We start from the raw sequence: 20,858 nt of genomic DNA on the forward strand, positions 1-20,858 counted from the left end.
ATGCTTTCTATCTTTTTCTATCTCTCTTTTCTATACTCATCTATCTTTCTATACAAGCCACACTTTCTGAGTGTGTGGTGTGTCTCCTAATGGGAAATGTAACTGCTTTCTTTATGTAATTGTGTGTTTATCTTGCTTGTAAGTGTGTCTGTTTTCCAGGTAGAAATATGTGGACTAAGGTATCAGGTGAAATTAGTGTGATAAAACAATCTCAATTAAAATAAATAAAATAGAATTTGTTGTTGGTCTTGGTGTAATCATGTTCTTTTACTTCCATGTTACAAACTCAGACTTGCAAGAAATAAAAATTACAAATAAAAATACATTAATGCAGAGCTTTTAAAATAAACACAATTTGCCTTAAGAAAGGCGCTTCGCTCTGCAAACAATTTTGACAAAAGTTCTTTACATTTCATTTTTCCATTCTCTTTTCAAAACAGAAAATCAGTTAAACAGAAGGTACATGGATGGACCTTTCATTGTTTTTCCATTTCTATTCTGGCAGAATGATCAGTTTCATTATTTTTAAAGATAGAGTCATTTGCTACAACATAATGAAATGAAAACAAAATACAAAAAACTAATATGAACAAACAAATTAAAATAATATTTTTCTTCCATTCCTGCTTGTGACTAATTATGAATTGAGCTGCAGATTTTAACACAAACCAGAAGTTTTTAACACTGATAACGCCAAACACTAAACATTTTTAAACTGAGAAAATGATTCTGTTAGATTGAAGATGATATACCCATTTCATGCTCTAATTAAAAAAAAATATATATATATATATATATATATATATATATAATGTATAACATTGCTTATACATGTTATGTAACTTTTCACGTCACCTTTTTACACATCCTACATTTTGTCACGTCCACATTATCTGCGGCCCATTTTTTAAACAACCTGCAAGATATTTTAGAAATAAAATGAATGTTGGCCCGCTAATAAGTGTGTATGTTTAATTTGTCAGGAAACAGTGGCTGTAATGAGGGAGTATATTTGTTGAGACATGAAACATCACTCTTTGAAATCATGCACTGGTACTGAACGAGAACAGAAGGTGAAACAACTTGCAGCTAGCCTGTCAGCTCAACAAGTGCAAGAAAATGCTACATGGGCTAGCTACAACGTAGCCCAAAGGTAGATAATTAGTCACTCATGTAAAAAGGAAGTGTAATTGATGATAATTAAGTAGGCCTATTACTTATGTGTTTTATTACATAGGGCCTGTGGCTGCACTTATTTTTCTCCTGACCCCCAAAACAACAACAACAACAAAGAATTTGGACACCCCTGTTCTATGCCCATATTAAGGGTTATAAATGGGCACATAAAACTGTATTTGGACATGTTTCTGACCAAAGTCATGTACTTTCTAAGCAGACATTGGCAAACAATTGAAAATACTGAATAAATGCATATGGTACCTTTAAGTCTAGCTGTTTATCAGAAGCAAATATGTTTGGGTTTTTCCTCATCAGTTTATAGTAAAACTATATTTATTTATTTTTTAATACAATGAAATTGCCACACTGGCGTAATTAGTACAAACCTTGTTTTTGCCTTTTTAGTGCCAATTTTAGAAAATACGGGTAGGTGGCAGCATTACGACATGTGGCGTTCAGTCTGGTTAAAGTCCTAAAAGAAGAAAAGAACGCGGAGAACATGGCTGACAATAGGGAGAAGGGACTACAAGATTACAGAAAGAAATTGCTTGAGCATAAAGAGATTGATGGGCGTTTGAAGGAATGTAAGTGACAAACTCACGATTTCTTTATCGGTCAGACAATGAAATACTCACCTGACATGTCTCAATTGCCATTCATTTAGATCGCCGGCCAAACTGCAAGTCGCTTTGTCATGCAGTCTCATCGACTGTAACCTAGCTAGCGAACGAACTCGTAGGTTTTATAATTAGCAGTAGCTAGTAGTTGTAGCTAACGTTAGCTACCTCATAGATTTTCTAAGTAGCTGGGAATCCTAATCGTTCTGGTTAACAACTGGATGGTAAAGTAACTCGCAAAGCTGGTATTGCTTCTGTTTAGAGAAACTAGCTAGCTAGCTATAAACTTGGACTGATTCATTGATTCGTTTATTGCATGACAAGGTAGAAGCTTGTTATGCTAACTAGCTAGTTAGCGGTTCAAACTTGCCTAACATCTACAACGACTAGTATTGAGAATTAATTAGAAATTCATTCTATGCAGCTAACATTTTTCCAGTGTATATCTAATTTATTCATGCTATTGTTTTTAGTGAGAGAACAACTGAAGGAACTTACTAAACAGTATGAGAAATCTGAGAATGATCTGAAGGCTTTGCAGAGTGTTGGCCAGGTGAGTAGCAACTATAATAAATATAGCTAGCAAATTTACAACTGCAATCCAGAGTGTTTTTAAACAGGTGGAATGATTTAACTAATGTTCTAATAAACGGAGTTTCTACATCTTATCTAGTGTTGCATGGAGTTTAGCTTTTAAGTCATGTAAGGTTTTTGAAAGTAAAGTAGTCGTAGTAAATACATTTCAAGCTAGTACAAATGTACTGGAATATAACAGATGTAGTGTGGTGTGTTATGGCCTCCTTTTAAAAATTTACTGTGATTTTCCTTTCAGGAAATTAAAGATATATTTAAAGGGCAAAGAGACACATGAAAAAGAGACATTCTATGCTAAAAGTAAATGTAACCTGTGAAGTGCTCCTAAAATTACAATAGTCTTGGTGACAATTTAGTTAGCTTGTTCTTGTAATTTTGATCTGTAGATAAACAAAATTCACATAATGTCACTGTTCACGTAATGTTACTGTTAAAGCAATGTGTAGAGCCTTGAAATGTAAATACATTTCCATTTATCTCTAAAAATATCAAATAATTTTGAGCTCATTGGGAAAACATTGTTAAATTGCTGGATTTGACTAGTCTGTTGAAATTACCTATAATGCAGGAAATTGACCTAGGATGTAGTAGGAGGATTTCCCAGGTACTTGTAGCTAATAAGTGTTTATATTTTGTAGATTGTTGGTGAGGTGTTAAAACAACTGACAGAGGAAAAGTGTAAGTCCTTTTAGACTTCATAGATTTCTGTGTGTTGTCATTTTAAAAAGCTTAACACATTGGTTTTGTTTTTTCAGTTATTGTCAAAGCTACCAATGGCCCTCGCTATGTCGTTGGTTGTCGTAGACAGGTAAGGCCTCTTTCCAGTATCCTTCAGGGCCTGTATGGCTGCATGCTTCCCTCACACAGCTAACCTACTACATTTGTTACAGCTGGACAAAACCAAGCTAAAGCCAGGAACCAGAGTGGCACTGGATATGACTACCCTCACCATCATGAGGTGAGGAGATGACATTCTTAAAGAAAACCCTTTTTTTTTTTTTTTTTTGAGTGAGTCAGAAAATTGTTGTCTTTTACAAATGAAGTCTCCAGGATCTCTCTGTTGTGAATATATTTGCAGGTATCTGCCACGTGAAGTCGACCCACTGGTGTACAACATGTCCCATGAAGACCCGGGCAGCGTCTCTTATTCGGAGATTGGTGGATTGTCTGAGCAGATCCGTGAACTCAGAGAGGTGAGTTTACTGTTAATACACCAGTGCAAGGTTGACCTGGATCCTACAGGAATGATGGGAAAGTGCACCATTTATTTAAGGGTAAAAAGTGGGTTACAATGCACTGTGCCTTTTTTTCTTTCCTTTTTTTTTTTTTTTTTTTAAAGCTGGGTCTGGTTGTCACTCTTGTTACCAAGCAGCAATAGTGTAATTACTGTCAATTGGCTTTTTATCTAGCTAATGTTACTTGCCTTCTACAGAATGTATTAGAACAATAAAATACTGGTCCAACATATCATGTGCCACACAAATAAGACACCAAACGTTCCCTTCTTTTTTAGGTTAAAGATTATTGGCCACTGCTGCATGTGTACAGATGTTATAGCAGGCCTGCCTTTCCATTTATCTGATTAGTTCACCAAAAATATTGGAATTGCTATTTATTTGTTTGTTTATCCATTCAGAACTTGGGTCACATGGATTGCTGCTATGCTCCTGGGGAACAGAAAAGTAATGGGTGTTGTGTACAAAAGCAGTGAGAGAAACACATAATTTTCTCTAATTAGGAAAGGGTGCCTTGATCAGCAAAAAAGTGATGCAAATCTGGCCTATAGATTTCTTTTTTTTTTTTCCTCCCTCAGGTGATAGAGCTTCCGCTGACCAATCCAGAACTGTTCCAACGTGTGGGCATCATTCCCCCAAAAGGCTGTCTGCTCTATGGGCCTCCAGGTGCCAGCCTCAGTACTTTAATGAGCCTTAGCTTGCTTCTTTTCAAGCATAGCTGTGTTCAGTTAAAACAGTGACGTATGTAACTAGTCCTTGTATTCAATCAGGCACTGGTAAAACCCTTCTAGCCAGAGCTGTGGCCAGTCAACTTGACTGCAATTTCCTAAAGGTAACTGTGTATCTGCATTATTCATGTATGGTTGTTGTAGTGCTCTTTTTGGAAAAGTGTTGTTTAGTAGAAAAATAAGTATCTCATGCCATTTCTCCAGGTTGTTTCCAGCTCCATTGTGGATAAGTACATTGGTGAGAGTGCCAGGCTGATAAGAGAGATGTTCAACTATGCTCGAGATCACCAGCCATGCATCATCTTCATGGATGAGATTGATGCCATTGGTAATAATGCTTTCTGTATCCATGGAGTCCCAAACACTGTCTGGCCTGTAAAGTGTGAATGATAATATTTGTTCATAAAGGAGGGGCAGGAAAGACCAAAGTAATGTCATTAGTGATGGCAGAAGGGACATTGACTGGATTTGAATGAGGCTCAAGCTTTGCGTTTTTAATGTGCTTTAAAGGTGGCCGCCGTTTCTCCGAGGGAACATCTGCAGATAGAGAGATCCAGAGGACACTCATGGAGGTATTCACTTGTCAAAGGGTTTTATTTTAGTTGATTGTACTTTTTGTTAAATAGTAAATAAAGTTGTGTATCATGTTGTATTGCATTAACATAAAATTTAAAATTAGAATTCCTCTTTGTCAATTGATATGCATGATTTAAAGGCTGCTGATACCAATTTTAACAGAGATGTGTCTTATGACCTATATTATTGCTGTTATTAAATTGCATCTCAGTACAGGCCATTCCATACCATAATGCCAAGATCTGGAAATTCATCAGTTAAAGTAACCCTACACTTTACATAACACTGCTAAACTGTATATAGGCCATATTTACAGCTACCCATTTATTAGGACTAGGCCTCCTAAAAAAATAGATGTTTTGTTTTTCAGGCACAGTGCACTTTCTACCAATACATGCATGAACTAGCTAGTACTAGGAGCAAATACTTGTAATCAACTGAACTCACAAACCACACTTTCAGAATGAGAAATCTGAAAACGTAATTCTTGGCAAAAATATTCAGTAAATAAATGTTTGCACATTTTAGTTTACATGGTGTTAGCACATTTAGCTGTACCGTTCATGGTAAAAGGTAGCCACTGCAAATGCAAATTCACAGTATTGAATGGTAAAGTGTATGAAACTGACTTGGTTAGCTAACCTTTTAACAATAAAAAAGACAGTTTGTTTTGTGTGTCTGTTTATGCAATTTTACCAGTTAACCATGCATCTTTCTCAAAAAAAAGTTGCTACAAACTAGACAATCAGCTACCTACAGACTTTGTAGTTCACTTGCAAATACACATGTGGTTGCACATTTAGATTTTGCTGAATGTATTATAATTTGATCAGCTAGTTAGCTGACTACGCAGCCATTGTATCGATAGACAGCTACTCACCTCTCAGCCCAGCCAGCAATTGATTCATAAATGGAAACATCACACCTATCATTTCTGTATTTAAAAAAAAAAAATCATTGTAACTGAAGGGTGATGTAATAAGCCATGTCTGTATCTTCACTGATCAATATTATTTGAAAGTAAATAAAATTATACAGTTCTGCGTATAAGTCCTTAACAATTTATGATCCTCAAAGTTTGGGTATTACATTGGATTTAGGGTACGCCATATTGGCCGCACTTCTTATAAGACATAAAATCCTTATTAACCCGAAAGATTGGAATGAATGTGTTTGGTATGTGGCCAATTACCCCATGAGACCTGTCTTGGTAGTTGCTGAACCAGATGGATGGATTCGACACTCTACACAGAGTGAAAATGATCATGGCTACAAACCGTCCTGATACATTGGACCCTGCCCTGCTGCGGCCCGGACGACTGGACAGGAAGATCCGTATGTCACACAAATAATTTCTTCTCTTGAGTAAAAAAAGTATCCCAGCCTTGCATGGTTTGTGCTGAGGAAGTGGCCAGGGTCCTGGTGACCCCAAAGGTGTTTGAATTGGAGCTGAACAGCACTGGTACTTGCTGGAGTAGCTTCTGCCATAAATACTGCCTCCCCAAGTGTTTTCTTTGCTCTAGATATTGAACTACCCAATGAACAGGCTCGTCTGGATATCCTGAAGATCCACTCAGGACCCATTACCAAGCATGGTGACATAGGTGTGACTCCACTCTCAGAGCACCTTCTCGTTTAGCTTTGTTCTCTCCTAATGTGTGGGTTTTTTTTCTTCTTCTTAGATTATGAAGCGATTGTCAAACTCTCGGATGGTTTCAATGGAGCAGATTTGCGAAATGTCTGCACTGAGGCTGGTAAGGAAGAATCCAGTAACAGAGCAGTCATGTACATGAAAGTCGGATGAGTTTTGGTGTTTGATGTCTGAGTTTCCTCTGTTTTACCTCTCAGGTATGTTTGCCATTCGCGCAGACCGTGACTATGTAACTCAGGAAGATTTCATGAAGGCAGTACGAAAAGTGGCAGATTCAAAGAAGCTGGAATCTAAACTGGATTATAAACCTGTATAAACTATTAATGTCACCGCCAGCTGCCAGATGTGCAATGTTTTGCCTTTGGGGATAATACACTTTGCCTTTTTGTTTTTTAATTGCAGAAACTTTTGTTTTTGTGAACTGTTGATATTGACATTGATATTATCTATTCTTATCAGAATGGCATCGTCCAGCCTGCTCAGCTCTGGGCTAATGCATATTGTGCAGTCTAATGCAGTGACTCTTGGCTGAGTATGTATAAAATGCATACAATTATTTAGAACCATTTGTACCATTATAAATAAACATGGTTTCTGCCTTGTTCATCACATAATTAAAGTTTGATACTGAATAATAGGATGATTTTATTATGCAATGAAATATTTCTGCAGTACTCTTAAAGAGATTATAATTTAGGACATTTGGTTGTTATAGTAAATATTGTAGTCAATATTTAATACAATGAGTACTTGGATCTATATAGTAGAGCAATGAAAGATTAAAATACTACTATTTTACTTTAGTACCGGATTTAGTTAATCTACTAGTTTGCCTCTGGATTCAACATAAACAAGGGTGACTTTAGATACAGCTTGCTGATCTCCTACCGGAATAACACCACTACTGAGGAAGCAGGAAACATCCAGCAATTCTTAATTGCAACAGTTGGTGAAAAAAAGTAATTGTTAGTTAAATGAAGGTGCATGGTCTCCAATTGTGGTTCTATTATTTTTTTAGCCCTTGATCTTAGTACTGCTTTTGATAGTTCATCACAGTATCTTACTCTCATATAAAAAATCTGTGTTGGACGTACCTCTGAACCTACTTCTTCAATTTCACCTGTTTCCCTATTAGACTTTTCAAATATCAAACACTGGACTGGCAAATTCTCAAGTTAAACCCTGCTAAAATTGAGTTTGTGTTGGTAAGGTCCAAAGCAACTTATAAGTTTTAGTGATTTCTCTCATCTTTGATATTAACCATTGTCACTTCAAATGTAGTTCATAACAAGGTAATTACCTTTGACTACACTCCCCTTCGAAACATTTATTAACTAGTAGTGTTCTATATGTGCAGTATTGCCAGAGGTGCCACTTGCCACTAGGCAAGGCAGGCAACTGCTTGAGGCCCCCAGGTCAGTTGGGGGCCCACGAGGGCTGACAAACTTTAAACTACAGCAGTGAGTAGCAATGTGCAAAGTTTGCAATGACAATAGGAGACCTGAAATCCCTAAGAGGGCCCCAACAGACTAGAATCGGCACTGAGTACTGCTCAACTCCGCCCCTCTGTTTTCATGATTCAGAAATGCCAATCCATCTCATTTAGGTTACTGTACTTATTTTCTGGTGTTCCTGCTAAAGTGCTCAATAAGCCAGAAATACAACAAGAATTCAGCAGCTTGGCTAATTTCTACAAGACTCAGTACTGCTCTTCTCTTTCAGTTTACACTGGCTTCATGTAACAGTGCACTGAATGGTCCTGCTCCTTATTATCTCTGTGAACTTCATCTCTACACAACCTCCTGTTCACTCAGATCCTGACATTGGCCTACTTTCCACTCCATATGCTAACACTGTCCATTATGGGAGTAAGATCATGTAATGCTCCTGCTTCCAAATTTTGGAACACCCTTCCACGTTATTGAAAGCACAAGTAAAATTTTAAGACCAAACTTAAGAGACACCTATTCACTCAGCACTACCACATCTATATTAATAACTGATTTTGTTGTGTGTACTGATACATGTATCAAAAACAAATTCTCTTTTTTTTGTCTTTTTCCTGTTTTTTCTTCCTCTTGTGTTTTTTGATGCTGCAAAAATCCTTTAACAATTCCAAAGGTTCAAACATTTCTCTTTTACATTGATCTACCCTCTTCACATGGTCTTTTTACTCTTCCACTATGTTCTCAGTAGGTGCTTGACTGGATAAAGTGAAAGACTCCACAACAAAAGCCCTGCACATTGGGCAATGCTGAAAGTGAGTTACACAACTGTTACACACGCAAGTATGTCGGCATGGCAACAAAACCCTGTTTACTGGGGCATTTTGGCACACAACACAGTCCTTTCCTGGTGCTTCTGGCCATTCTTCTTCCTCTTCTGACTCCTCCACTTCCTTATCTGGTGATTTAGTGTGTAACTTCACCCCCTCTGTGGTTGGGGTGGACACAGTATGGCTAGGCAGCCTATTATCATCTGTGGAAACGAAGAGAGGCTGTGGAAAAGACAGGTAGTAACTTCAGTCATATTTTAATACTCAGTGAAATGATGGCACATCATTAATTAGACATAGGATTACTGAGGGAACACAACAAGTTTGAGGTTAAAAGTGTTTAAAATGATTTGGCTGAAGCAGCTGTGAGCTGACTGCAGAGCTTCTGAAGATCACACTCTAGTACTGCTCTACCTTTAAGTCATACATGTTCCCATGAACTGTGAGGAGGTACTGAAATAGGATCCTCGTAGACAGTCCATATTTTTCATCAGGAACGTGGACCACCGTGACACTGGCAACCTTGGGAATCAGGGGATAGAGAGAATATAGGTTTATATGTCCTATTAGTTATTCATAATAGCATTCTGAATGTGCTACAGTACATAAAATCTGTGTTTCTCACTATATTGTAAATGTCTCTGTCATTAGAATTAGCCAAAGTGAGGACAGCAACTAAGGGATAGCGTTCCCGGGGTAGCAGCCCAAAATCTATAACCCCAAGAGCTGCTGGCAGCTGGGTCAAGTATTCCTCTTTCTTCTCTTTCTGTATGCTGAGATGATGGTGAAGGTGAGATTGCACAATTGCAACAAAATCACAATTTTAAATCAGATTACAATACTTTTACATCAATAGTGCATAGGAACGGTGCAGTATAAAGCAAATATCCCCAGTAGGCAAACCCATCTCACACATGAGCAAATAGTCTAATGGTATCGATTAGTTATGAACATTTCAAGTCATAGGTCAAGTAATTAATGACTATCCAGGGATTACACAACCTGAACACATCTGAGCAAAAAAGCAAGCAGTAGAGACCACCATGGTATGGAATTAAGATTTAAAGGATACTTAAATGTTTCGCAGTGGTTGTACTGAAACTGCAGAGCCTCCTGAAATAAGTGTGGGGTAGTGAGTCTGGGCCCATGATGGTGCCTCTGGAGAGCAGTCTGAAGGGCCTGGACACCACATCCCCAGAAACAGCTCAATACGGTGTTCTCCAGGCAACACGCCCGCAAGATCACACCCTCTAAAAGAACATGGATTTAGAACGTATTAATTATATATATATATATATATATATATATATATATATATATATATATATATATATATATATTAATACGTATATATATGTTATATATATTTTATATTTTATATATAAATAAAATATATATAACATTATATATACGTATTAAATACGTATTAAATTATATTTTATATATATATATATATATATATATATATATATATATATATATATATATATATATAAAACAGACACACAAACAAACAAACTTACCGGCTACTGTGCTCGCCATTGTCCCCAGCTCCAGTGCGAAGGGATTGGTTACCTGGACCATCTTCTTATCTGGGACAGGTAAGAAAGATACGGCTTCATCCGAGCTGCGCAGGATGACTGGTACATCAAATCCAAACCTACGGAAGCAGCACGTCCCACATTAGCTGTGCCAGTGCCTGATATCTTCGCTAATTCTGCTTCTGAAAAGGGAAGCACTAACCAGAATCCATAAAGACAGCTAGCGATAACTATCAGATTAATCACCCCCAATCTTTAGAGATTAACAAACTGAGGCTTGCATTATCTACGTAGCTAACACATCACCTTGACATAATTAATATAAGCGTTAGAATAAGCATATATGCACACATCTTGTCTCGACATTAATCTTACCAGCCCAGAACCACGGCCACAGTAATGATGAAACATATCGATATCACACTAATGTAAAAAAGAGGCGAGTACTCATATAACTTTACTAAAAGCTCAGCAGCCATACCCTAATTAATATCTAAAATATATTTTTACATAAAGAATTTGAGTGGCAGTAAATGAAACTAAGAATAAAAACTAAAGTGAGCAACAGTAAGTAATTGCTAGCTATTAAAACGAACAGCCGATTTGTCAATACTGGAAGCGCCAAAGAAACATAACGTAAACTTCCGCTTTTACACATTCTACGGTGGCTTGGTTGTTCAAATTGTGTTCATTAATGCTACGCACTCAAGGGAGGAGCACAATTCCTCTGCTAAAGAAGACTGCTGCTTCAATCAATGCGACAGAAAGGACATACTCAAGACGTAAGCGACAGCATATGAACAGCTTACAAACAATTTGCAGAGTGCGATTCTAAAATAGTTATTTAGCTAATGTACTATATAATTGTAGTGCTGCTATTTAAATGCGCTTTGTACAGATGGTGGTAATTACAGTTGACACATTGGAGTGTGCTTTTGAAGCCATTAGACTCGTTACCACAGTAAGCTGACAGGCGTTAAAATTTGCAATTTTTTACGCACCAGTAATGAGCAGTTTTAAAGAAGACTCATCTCGGAACTCTCCATCACAGAGTAAGGAGAGTAATGTCAGTCACTGCGACTGGAGTATAACAAATGATGCATTTGCGTCCTGTTACAATGAACCTAGGCGCGAGGACATACAGGGGGGGATGGATTCGGTGCAGTCAGGCTTGGATAGACATTTGCCACTGCTTCATGGCCGAACTGGGCTATCCCAGGACAGCATGCTGTTAGGCCTTGTGGAAGATGCTTACTCAGACTACCATGGGTGTCTCGGATCTGACCCAGGATCAGACTATCTTGACATCACTACCGAGCCAAACTACAGTGAAAGTGACCATAATGTCACAACAAAGAAGCGCAACCGCTCCAGCAGCTCCAGGCACCGCGGTGAAGCTGTGACAGAGCTTGGACCAGAGGAGGTGCGATGGTTCTATAAAGAGGACAAAAGAACCTGGAAACCCTTTGTTGGACACGATTCTCTGAACATTGAGCTGTCTTACCGAAAATTTTGCGACCTTAATCTAAATAAGGTCAACTGCCAGGATCCCAGCAAGTCAGAGGTGGTATGTGATTTGGCATCGGAGTGTAAGGCATCAGGACAGAGAGAATCAGAGGCGCTAAGCATTCAGAAGGTGCCAGCAGTTACAGCAAGCGAGGAGGCAGCATGCCGAGCATGCGAGAGGGACCTGGATTCAATAAGCATCAGCGTGGAGGCGGTGTGTGTCCGAGGTGGATTGTATGAGGTGGATGTCAAAGAAAAGGAGTGTTATCCAGTGTACTGGAACCGTAAGTAGGCTTGCTCTCTTATTATTTTTATATAGGGACTGTTGAAAAGTGGTGTACTATATAGACACCCAGATATGTCTACAATGAGTTTTTTTTGGGTTTTCCATCACACAGAGCAGGATGGGATACCAGTGATGAGAGGGCAGTGGTTTACTGATGGTACTTGGTTGCCTCTGGAAGAGGAGGACAGTGACCTCATTGAACTAGAGCACTTGGCTTGTTTCCGGGGCCACCAGATTGAAGATTCTTTTGAAACTGAAGCAGCAATACCTGCAGTAGAAAGTAAGGATGGTAAGAAAACAGCTGAAAGGAGCTGTGACTGTAACTAGGGGGTTTTGTGGTGGACAGTGGGGGTGAGGGCAGGGGACAGTGTGAGCTAACTACAGCTGAATCATACAGGGCACACAGTGATTATGACTGAATGCAAATGCTGTGCCACAATGCAGACATCCTCCCTCCCACTCTTTTTCTCTCTCTCTCCCTTTTCACTCAAACTCTCTCTCACACATGCATATATTTTACATAGTTTGTTCTGCTTTAGACTTATAATAAATGATAACTTTTTTCAATGAAAACTTTTTAAGTAAAGAACAGCTCTGACACCTGGGCTGCGTCTTGCTGTTCTTTCTCTTTCTCCTCAGTCATTCACAGCCTGAAGCTAAGTCGCAGTCACGTTGATTGGCACAGCGTAGATGAGGTCTACCTGTACAGTGATGCCACCACCTCCAAGATTGCCCGCACTGTCACACAGAAACTTGGGTTTTCCAAAGGTTAGCTATCAGTATGAGGCTCTCATGTCCTTTTTTAATCTTATGACATTATGCACATCCACAGGTACAGTGTTCCTGAGCCGTATTCCTGGCTTATAATGGTGACATTATTGTTTATGGTGAAAGATGACAAACATCATAAGAACCACATAAAGTATCGAATGCTGGCTTTAAATTTCCATTGTAACAACAGATACCTGTCCTAAATTAAGTTTTTCTATGAATGTTTGTATGTGCATACATGTGTAACTAGCATCCAGCAGTGGAACCCGCCTTCATCGGGGCTATGTAGAGGAGGCAGCGCCAGAAGACACGCCCCCTGCGGCTACCCACATTGTATTTGTAGTGCATGGCATTGGACAGAAGATGGACCAGGGGCGTATTATCAGAAATACAAGCATGTAAGTGGGCCTCTGCCAAGGTGCTCTCTTGCACAAAGTACAATACACACTGCACACTGTGCGCATATAAATCTGCATCTTTATGAGCCACTGTGATTCTGTCTATATATAGGATGCGTGATGCTGCCAGAAAGATGGAGGAAAAACATTTCTGTGACAGATCTTTGGAACATGTGGAGTTTCTTCCAGTGGAGTGGAGATCTAAACTCAGTCTGGATGGAGGTATAAGCACTCAGCATGGCTGACATAGGGTACCTAAAAGTTATGGCATTGCAGTATTAGCTGTACATTGAATAGTGTGGCTGCTGTTCCAGATACTGTGGACTCTATTACACCGGATAAGGTGCGGGGCCTCAGGGACATGCTAAACAGCAGTGCCATGGACATCATGTACTACACCAGCCCACTGTACCGGGACGAGGTACAGTGACATGGAAGTATACCCCATGGCTTCTTTGTACTATCCTATGTCAGAGCAAAAAAAAAAAAAGTTTTTGTTATTATTCAAGTACTGGAAGCAGTTACTCAGACAGCAGAAACTAATTTGCAACTAATATTGATTTTTATAGCTTGTTCAACTTAGAACTGAGGCAAACATACAAGGATACCTCTGTTACAACACAATATTTTGTTACAAACACCATACTATTAGTACTATAGCAGGGTTTAAGAGTGAATACCAAAAAGGTCCTGTATGGGGCAATATTCATTACTCACTATAATAAATTCACAATAGGTAATCTGGTTCATAATGGTTAAAGACAATTATATCCACCTTTTTGTTTAGATTGAATAATTGTTTATTTTGCATCTAACGGGATTGTGATAATGCTACGCATTTTGTGGCAGATTACATGCCATGACTTGTGACGATGATAAAATGTGAAATACCTAAATAATATTGCTTTCATTATGATGCATAGAAAATATGCCATATTTTTGCTGAAAAGCAAAACCTTCATTACATTTTGTATCAGAAGTGAATGTAATCCATCTTTGCTTTACATAGGATTTCAATGTTTGCTTTTCATTGCTTTTCTTCATATGAGCCAATGGTTTTTATTCTGTTTCCAATAAGAGGTATGTAGGACACTGAAATACCTTTACTGTCCAATCCCAGCCCTCTACAAAAATGTCCAGTAACTATGATGAATAATGTAAGATTTCCATATATTATTTGCTTGCGTGTTTATCATTGTTGGAGAATGAGGCCTATTCGAGTTCAAATCTAAATGCTCAGGGTCTAAAATCAGCCAATCTTTCCATGTTCGATGCCTTGCACATGTACTGTTTGAAGAGATTCCCTGTACCTTAGATGCAGAACACCATGGCTATACTTGTGTCCAGGCTGGAAAAAAGATAAGTAGATGGGTTAAGAGGCTGCGGGGAGGGTATCTTGACTGAGACCAGCCAGGATTTAATTCGTTTTGGTCCATTTTGGGTTCATCTATCACAATTTGCTCCTACTTAATTTTCTTAACAAACCAGAGAAGTACTATAAACTCTGAAAAGATTCAGTCCTCAAAGTGGACTTTAGCCAACTGTCATCACCTTGTTGGCTTATAGTACCTCAGGGCAGAAGCGACATTGATCCATGTACTTAGCAAGCTAGAAATGCAGTTCATATATTAGTTAGCTAATACTTTTCAGACAACCTAAAATGGTACCTATTATATGATAATGACTCGCTTCCCTTCACTCTGCAACTCCAGTTTGTTTTTCACATGCTCATTTATCTTTCACAAAACAGATTTTGTTAGCTAGCATTCATGGGAAAATTCATGCAAGATCTTCCAACACAGTTTATAAACACGCCCCCGAAGCTTGGTAGAGGGCTAGTTGGAACTTATACTGTATGTGAATGGATGGTATGTCTTCACTGACTCTCACTTTGAATCTTTGAATCCACCAAAATGACCAAAATGCAAGCTGTATACTGGTTTTTGACTGGACAACAAGGTTGCCATGTAGCAACCTTATTTTTTAAAATCTTTTCCCATAGTAAATGCATGCCAGAATGTTCAAAACCTTCACACACACAGCCATGCCCACTCTAAACGGTTACACGCTAACTGGTTACACGCTACTAGTTATCAATCAATTGGGACTTCATGCAACTAGCAACCACTTGGGACTCCATGGCAACCACATTGCAACGTTAAAGCAACCACATGATAATGCTCTAGCAACACCTGGGACTCCATAGGAACCACTTGGCAACCACCTGGAATACTAACCACATAGGAAGACCATAGCAACCACCTAGCAACTACCGGGGAATCACTTTAAGCTCTGCATTTTATTCAGGAAATGCACTTTTAAAATAATGGGTTTTATAGAAGTTATTTGGTGGTGATTTATAGTAACTATGTTGATTTAACACATAATTGTAGTACATTTTTCCATTATTGCAAGATCTTTATTTTTGAAGAACCTTATTAAAACTAAATGCCTGCATATAAACATCATTGTATAAGCTTGACATATCTTATTACTTAATTTAACTATTAAAGAAATTGGATTAACACTGTTGATCAATGATACAAATCTCCATTTCTGTTGCCAAGGTGCATGCCATCTCTCTGGTGATGTTGCTCCTGAAACTATCTATATTGCTTTTCATGATTTCACACTGTAATTATTGTTTTCAGATGTAGCACATAATATCCCCCATACTGAATGCCAATACGTAGTGCCAAAATCTCTCTTGGTCAGGTGTTGGCTAATGATTACTGAGCCCGCAAAAGGATATAGTGGAGATTTTAATATAATAAGTAAAAAATAAATAAACAAAATCTCTTGGTTGCCAAATAATGTTTTATTATCCAAAGCCTATAAAGGAAATGATATTTGGTCAAAGATGTACAAAGTATTACAAGCTGCAACCAAAGTATTAAAAAAAAAAAACATTTTAAGAAAATTATTCTGATGTTCGGATGAAAGTGCATTTAATGTTTGACATCCAGTAGACTGACAACCTTTTAAATCATATTTACTCTGTGCATGTGTAGTCTTATTTCCTTTACACCCAATTTAAACCTATTTCAACCTAACCTCAGTAAGCAAAGATAAATTATGATTTATATAATTAAATGTTTTCTTTTCATGTTTCCCATTATCATACAGACATGCTAATACACATTCTGTTTCTGCATGTTGTATTTCTGCAGATTACCAAAGGTCTGACCAAGGAGCTTAATCGGCTCTATACGCTATTCTGTTCAAGAAATCCCGCATTTGAAGAGAATGGTAAAGTGTCCATTGTTGCCCACTCACTGGGCTGTGTTATCACCTTTGACATCATGACTGGTTGGGACCCTGTGCACTTTCATTATCATGAAGCGCCTGATGCCATGGAAACAGACTTGCACCGGTGGGGATATGAGGAACCGCGACTGCTGGAGGAACTCCATCATACCCGCATGAGGTACCCATCACTGCTCAATACTATTCTAATCTCCTCTACCTAACTTGCATGAGGTACCCACCACCACCACAGGTATCTCCACTTTATCCGCTTGAGTGCCTGCCACCACAGCCTCCATCCCACATGGAGGAGCATAATTCTCAGTACTCCTTGAGCCTGTGCACAGAGATACAGCCCCACAATTAGACTTGAAATCCACATGATTAGGGACCAGAGCCATTCCTAAAATGTACTAGGTTTTAAAACCTTTTGTTGTATGTTTGTTTGTTTTGTTTGGTGGGACACATGACTGAAAAAGCAGGATTTTATGTTTATGTTGTCTTTGCCTTGGTTTCCATGTGACACACATACAGTGGAGTTTTGGTAAGAAAATGGACTCATGTACTGCAGTCTATTTTATGTAATCTGTCTGTTTTTCAATGACAGGTTGAGCAGTTTGGAGGATCAGCTTCAAGGCCTGAAGTCTTCAACCTCTAGTTCGTTTCCAGCTTTGAAATTCAAGGTAAGATGGCAAATAATGCAAATTCTGTTCTTCATAGGGCTGAATTTGATTGACACTGTTTATATTATACTAAAGTTCCTGAGTTTTCTCCATGCAAAAAAACAATCTGAATTTACTCTCGCTGTAATTTATATTTAAAAAATACCTCTGCTATTCCTAAAATTATTGTTGTGAGAAAGAAGCCTTGCTGTAATCATTTTAACATGGTCCATCTCTATTAACCAATCAGGAGACTGTTCTACAAGGAGGCAGGTCTTCCTAGCTGTCAATTTTTAAAGGCCTGCATGCATCATATAGAATTGTAGACTTTACATAGAAGCAGTTGGAGGGAGGGCACTTAGGAAGAAAGTTTTGGATGGAGGACATGATTGAGTGGAGGGGCTGTATGACCTCAGTGCTCTCTACTAGAAGTCATCAGGAACATTTAAAATTATTACCCCAGATTTAATTCTTTCTTTCAGTTGTCTCCACTGAAATTTAACTCAACCCTGAATATACATTTCTTCATTGTTTATGTCTGTTACTGTCTTTCTATGTCATTATGTGAATCGTGGTTCTAGGTGGAGAACTTCTTCTGTATGGGCTCTCCTCTGGCTGTGTTCTTGGCTCTGCGTGGTGTACGGCCTGGTACCATGGGGACCCAAGACCACATCCTTCCCCGTTCCATCTGCCAGCAACTTTTCAATATCTTCCACCCTACAGATCCTGTGGTCAGTTGATCCACAGTTTTAGCATGGAAAGATATGACAGGAGTACTAATAATGGATCATAAATGGTTTTCTAGGAAAACTGTTCAAAGGACAATTTCATCTTATATTGGACTTGAACAGAATATGAAAACCTGTAGGATGTTCTCTTTTTCTTGCAGGCCTACAGGCTTGAACCTCTTATCCTAAAGCATTATAGTAACATTGCACCTGTTCAGATACACTGGTAAGATAAATGGCATAAAGTCAAGCACGTCTTTACTACTGGTGCTGCTCATATATCATGTCATAAGAAGCTAAACTCTTAAGCTCAATACTGCAAATTTGTGTGTATGAGTGGGTATTAATATGTATGTGTCTATGTGGTGGGGTGGGCTCAAGGTACAACACCAGCAATCCAACTCCATATGATCAAATTCCACCCACACTGCTCAACCCGCTAAAGGAAAGTGCATCGGTGTCGGACAGCGAGAGCCTCCCAAGTCCCTGCACCTCCCCCCCTCAACCCCGCCGGCACTATGGCGAATCCATCACCAGCCTTGGCAAGGCAAGCATAATGGGTGAGCACAACAACAAATGCATCCACCTTGTTTCACTGGAGCCCATACAAATCACCCAGCTCCTCTGTGGACAGAGTGGCACTCTGAGTGCTATTTGAATGTGAAAAGTAAATAAATGTCTGTTCTTGTTTATCTACTGTTTTTCCACTGGAATTCACAAAATAGAGACTCTCTTCTATGATAAGATGGTTGACTTGTAGCACAATCTAGTTACTTATGTAAGATAGTCATGCAAGTTACACTTGCTAGCTCTAGTTTGAAGTCTCTTTAGGCTCTCTTTCACAAAGGTTAAATTACTTTTTCCAGAATTATCCATAAAAGGAACAGTTCCAAACAGATTGTCTGTTTGGTTATTATGCTCATTTTTGTAATCCTAAATTCTCTGATTCCTGTAAGGTGAGGATAGGAAGGATACTTGCAATGCTCGCTCACTTGTTAAATGACACCATTTAAAAATGGTGGTTCATAAATCATTTTTTAATATTCTGTTTTGTTCCCTTTTTTCTCCTTAATTTAGTTATATCCAATTCGCATCCATCAGCTAAATCTCCTCTGTCACATGACAGCTGCCAACCAGGGAGGGCAAAGGCTGTCACATGCTTCCTCGAACACACATGCAGCCAACCACTAATTTTCGAGCTGCAGGTCATGCAACCTGCAAGTAAGGGGCCAGAGTAATCTGCTCAGAGGATAGCACTATCCTCCCCTTTCTGATGCATGAGAAAGTGTCACTTTAACTGACATGGGAGCACAAGTATACGCCTGCCTCCCCAAGAGCATGGACAGTTGGCTCTGTTGGGCTCCCAACCACACATGGAATGAATTCAGTCTCACAGTGATGGGGTGAACACTTTTTTGTTGCACCAGTTGAGAGCCCTAATTAGTTATGTTCAATTAACTCTAGCTCTTTAGAGCAGGAACTATAGGGGAAACGAAATCAGCATATGAGCATACGTGTATGTGTGACTGTGTATGTGTTTTTTTTTTCCTTAGGAGCAGCAAGCATCGGTAAAGGCATTGGTGGAATACTCTTTTCCCGCTTTGCTCGTTCAAGTGGGCAGGTTGCTGGATTAGAGGAGGAGCCCTCAGACTCTGAGGGTGGGGCATGTGAAACAGAAAGCGGGGCTATAGGAGAGGATGGAGGAGCTGCTGAAGCAGAGGAAAAGACAGAGGAGAAACAAGAGGAAAGGAGGGAGGGAGAAGCCAGCATGTCGCAATCAACCTCTGCCATTATGGACAGCTCCACCTGTAAGTTACATTTTCTATTTTTATTTTTTTTTCCATTTTGTTTCTAAAGTAACAAGTGGTTCCTCTATCAGCAGGGCTGCATCAGCGAATTGACTTTGAGCTGAGGGAGGGCCTCGTGGAGAGCCGTTATTGGTCGGCTGTGACTTCGCACACTGCCTACTGGTGCTCCCCCGATGTTGCTCTCTTCCTGCTGACATTTATGTACGGGCCTAGCAGCACAAAAGAGAGCACAGAGGACAACCCAGAAACATAACACAACACACACACACACACACACACACACACACACACACCAATGGGTGCTACACGTGAATATATACACACACCCAACATGCACCTGAAGTGGCTATATAATTGTCTTAATAGACCCAAGTCACTGTGCCACAGAGAACCTTTCCTTTGCCTTGACATTTGGCAAACACTTTGAACAGTCTCTGTCCCTGGCCACTGAATTTCATTATCTGGCCAGTAATTCTAATAGTGAGTGTTCTTCCAAAAAGCAATGAACAAATTACAGTGAAGAACACACTAATTGCAGCCAATTTATGATGGTCATTTGTACTGTGTTTCCTAACATTTCCGTTTATCATTGCGGCTGCGTAACGTTTGCATCCTGCCAAAACTAGATTGGATCTTCACTCTGACCCCAACCAATAGCTCTACATTTTGGCCATATTTACATAAAATACTTTTAAAGCTTTTTCATAGGTCCTTCCATGTTTACACGTGTCTCAGCAAAACAAACAAACAAACAAACAAAGTTAAAACCTGACCGCTTTCATTTTTAACTAACTGGAATGCAAGGGTCCAAAAATTGCTAAATAATGAGCTTTGAGTTCCTGTATCTCATGTGCTAAAGCTCCGTTGTATTTGGACGCTGACACAGAGTAATCATGTAAACTATTTGGAAAATGAATCTCTAACAAAAGTGTGTGTGTGCGTGTTTTCTCAGTTTATGCTTGATCCATTTATTGAATGGTTTACAGCAGAACAAGCACAGGCATATATAAATTCGCTTATTGATTCATTTTACACGTTACCAACACCAACAAACGTC

The 20,858-nt window shown here is 39.0% G+C and overlaps 3 protein-coding genes across 9 annotated transcripts; 2 read left to right on the forward strand and 1 right to left on the reverse strand.

Moving 5' to 3' along the window:
• Positions 1 to 1,610: 1,610 nt before the first annotated feature.
• psmc6 (proteasome 26S subunit, ATPase 6) lies at positions 1,611 to 7,215 on the forward strand. The gene is made up of 14 exons (XM_027000792.3): positions 1,611 to 1,763; positions 2,270 to 2,349; positions 3,029 to 3,068; positions 3,146 to 3,198; positions 3,281 to 3,348; positions 3,469 to 3,583; positions 4,204 to 4,291; positions 4,396 to 4,457; positions 4,558 to 4,681; positions 4,864 to 4,925; positions 6,144 to 6,264; positions 6,453 to 6,533; positions 6,612 to 6,683; positions 6,778 to 7,215. The coding sequence occupies exons 1-14, from the start codon at positions 1,679 to 1,681 to the stop codon at positions 6,894 to 6,896; spliced, it is 1,170 nt and encodes a 389-aa protein (XP_026856593.1). The 5' UTR covers positions 1,611 to 1,678; the 3' UTR covers positions 6,897 to 7,215.
• Positions 7,206 to 11,013, reverse strand: cgrrf1 (cell growth regulator with ring finger domain 1). Of its 2 annotated transcripts, none has more exons than XM_035524330.2 (6): positions 10,772 to 11,013; positions 10,379 to 10,515; positions 9,928 to 10,105; positions 9,481 to 9,628; positions 9,270 to 9,377; positions 7,206 to 9,077 (listed from the first exon to the last, which is right to left on the reverse strand). In XM_035524330.2, the coding sequence occupies exons 1-6, from the start codon at positions 10,873 to 10,875 to the stop codon at positions 8,751 to 8,753; spliced, it is 1,002 nt and encodes a 333-aa protein (XP_035380223.1). In that variant the 5' UTR covers positions 10,876 to 11,013; the 3' UTR covers positions 7,206 to 8,750. The 2 variants fall into 2 exon arrangements, with proteins under 2 accessions (XP_035380223.1, XP_035380224.1); XM_035524331.2 differs by having other exon boundaries at positions 8,874 to 9,058.
• Positions 11,014 to 11,065: 52 nt separating this feature from the next.
• ddhd1b (DDHD domain containing 1b) lies at positions 11,066 to 20,729 on the forward strand. 6 transcript variants are annotated; one of them, XM_027000834.3, is made up of 14 exons: positions 11,066 to 11,178; positions 11,525 to 12,186; positions 12,301 to 12,477; positions 12,828 to 12,956; positions 13,210 to 13,357; positions 13,470 to 13,579; positions 13,672 to 13,778; positions 16,528 to 16,784; positions 17,211 to 17,286; positions 17,847 to 17,996; positions 18,155 to 18,219; positions 18,375 to 18,553; positions 19,547 to 19,801; positions 19,873 to 20,729. In XM_027000834.3, the coding sequence occupies exons 2-14, from the start codon at positions 11,547 to 11,549 to the stop codon at positions 20,052 to 20,054; spliced, it is 2,475 nt and encodes an 824-aa protein (XP_026856635.2). In that variant the 5' UTR covers positions 11,066 to 11,178; positions 11,525 to 11,546; the 3' UTR covers positions 20,055 to 20,729. The 6 variants fall into 6 exon arrangements, with proteins under 6 accessions (XP_026856635.2, XP_026856634.2, XP_081573451.1 ...); XM_027000833.3 differs by having other exon boundaries at positions 11,088 to 12,186; positions 16,528 to 16,606; positions 16,700 to 16,784; XM_027000830.3 differs by having other exon boundaries at positions 11,089 to 12,186.
• Positions 20,730 to 20,858: the final 129 nt, after the last annotated feature.

This window comes from Electrophorus electricus, chromosome 7 (assembly GCF_041902795.1).
Source record: "Electrophorus electricus isolate QZ-2024a chromosome 7, ASM4190279v1, whole genome shotgun sequence".
NCBI lineage: Eukaryota > Metazoa > Chordata > Actinopteri > Gymnotiformes > Gymnotidae > Electrophorus > Electrophorus electricus.

Excerpts from the sequence above, each read along its gene's own strand:
- psmc6 (XM_027000792.3), top strand. The coding sequence starts at position 1,679 with ATGGCTGACAATAGGGAGAAGGGACTACAAGATTACAGAAAGAAATTG. Across the intron at positions 4,682-4,863 it reads GGATGAGATTGATGCCATTG|GTGGCCGCCGTTTCTCCGAG; the intron begins GTAATAATGCTT and ends TGTGCTTTAAAG. Across the intron at positions 4,926-6,143 it reads TCCAGAGGACACTCATGGAG|TTGCTGAACCAGATGGATGG; the intron begins GTATTCACTTGT and ends CTGTCTTGGTAG.
- cgrrf1 (XM_035524330.2), bottom strand. The coding sequence starts at position 10,875 with ATGGCTGCTGAGCTTTTAGTAAAGTTATATGAGTACTCGCCTCTTTTT. Across the intron at positions 10,106-10,378 it reads AATGGCGAGCACAGTAGCCG|AGGGTGTGATCTTGCGGGCG; the intron begins GTAAGTTTGTTT and ends ATGTTCTTTTAG. Across the intron at positions 9,078-9,269 it reads GGAACATGTATGACTTAAAG|CCTCTCTTCGTTTCCACAGA; the intron begins GTAGAGCAGTAC and ends TCTTTTCCACAG.
- ddhd1b (XM_027000830.3), top strand. The coding sequence starts at position 11,403 with ATGAGCAGTTTTAAAGAAGACTCATCTCGGAACTCTCCATCACAGAGT. Across the intron at positions 13,358-13,469 it reads ATTATCAGAAATACAAGCAT|GATGCGTGATGCTGCCAGAA; the intron begins GTAAGTGGGCCT and ends GTCTATATATAG. Across the intron at positions 16,785-17,210 it reads CTCCATCATACCCGCATGAG|GTTGAGCAGTTTGGAGGATC; the intron begins GTACCCATCACT and ends TTTCAATGACAG.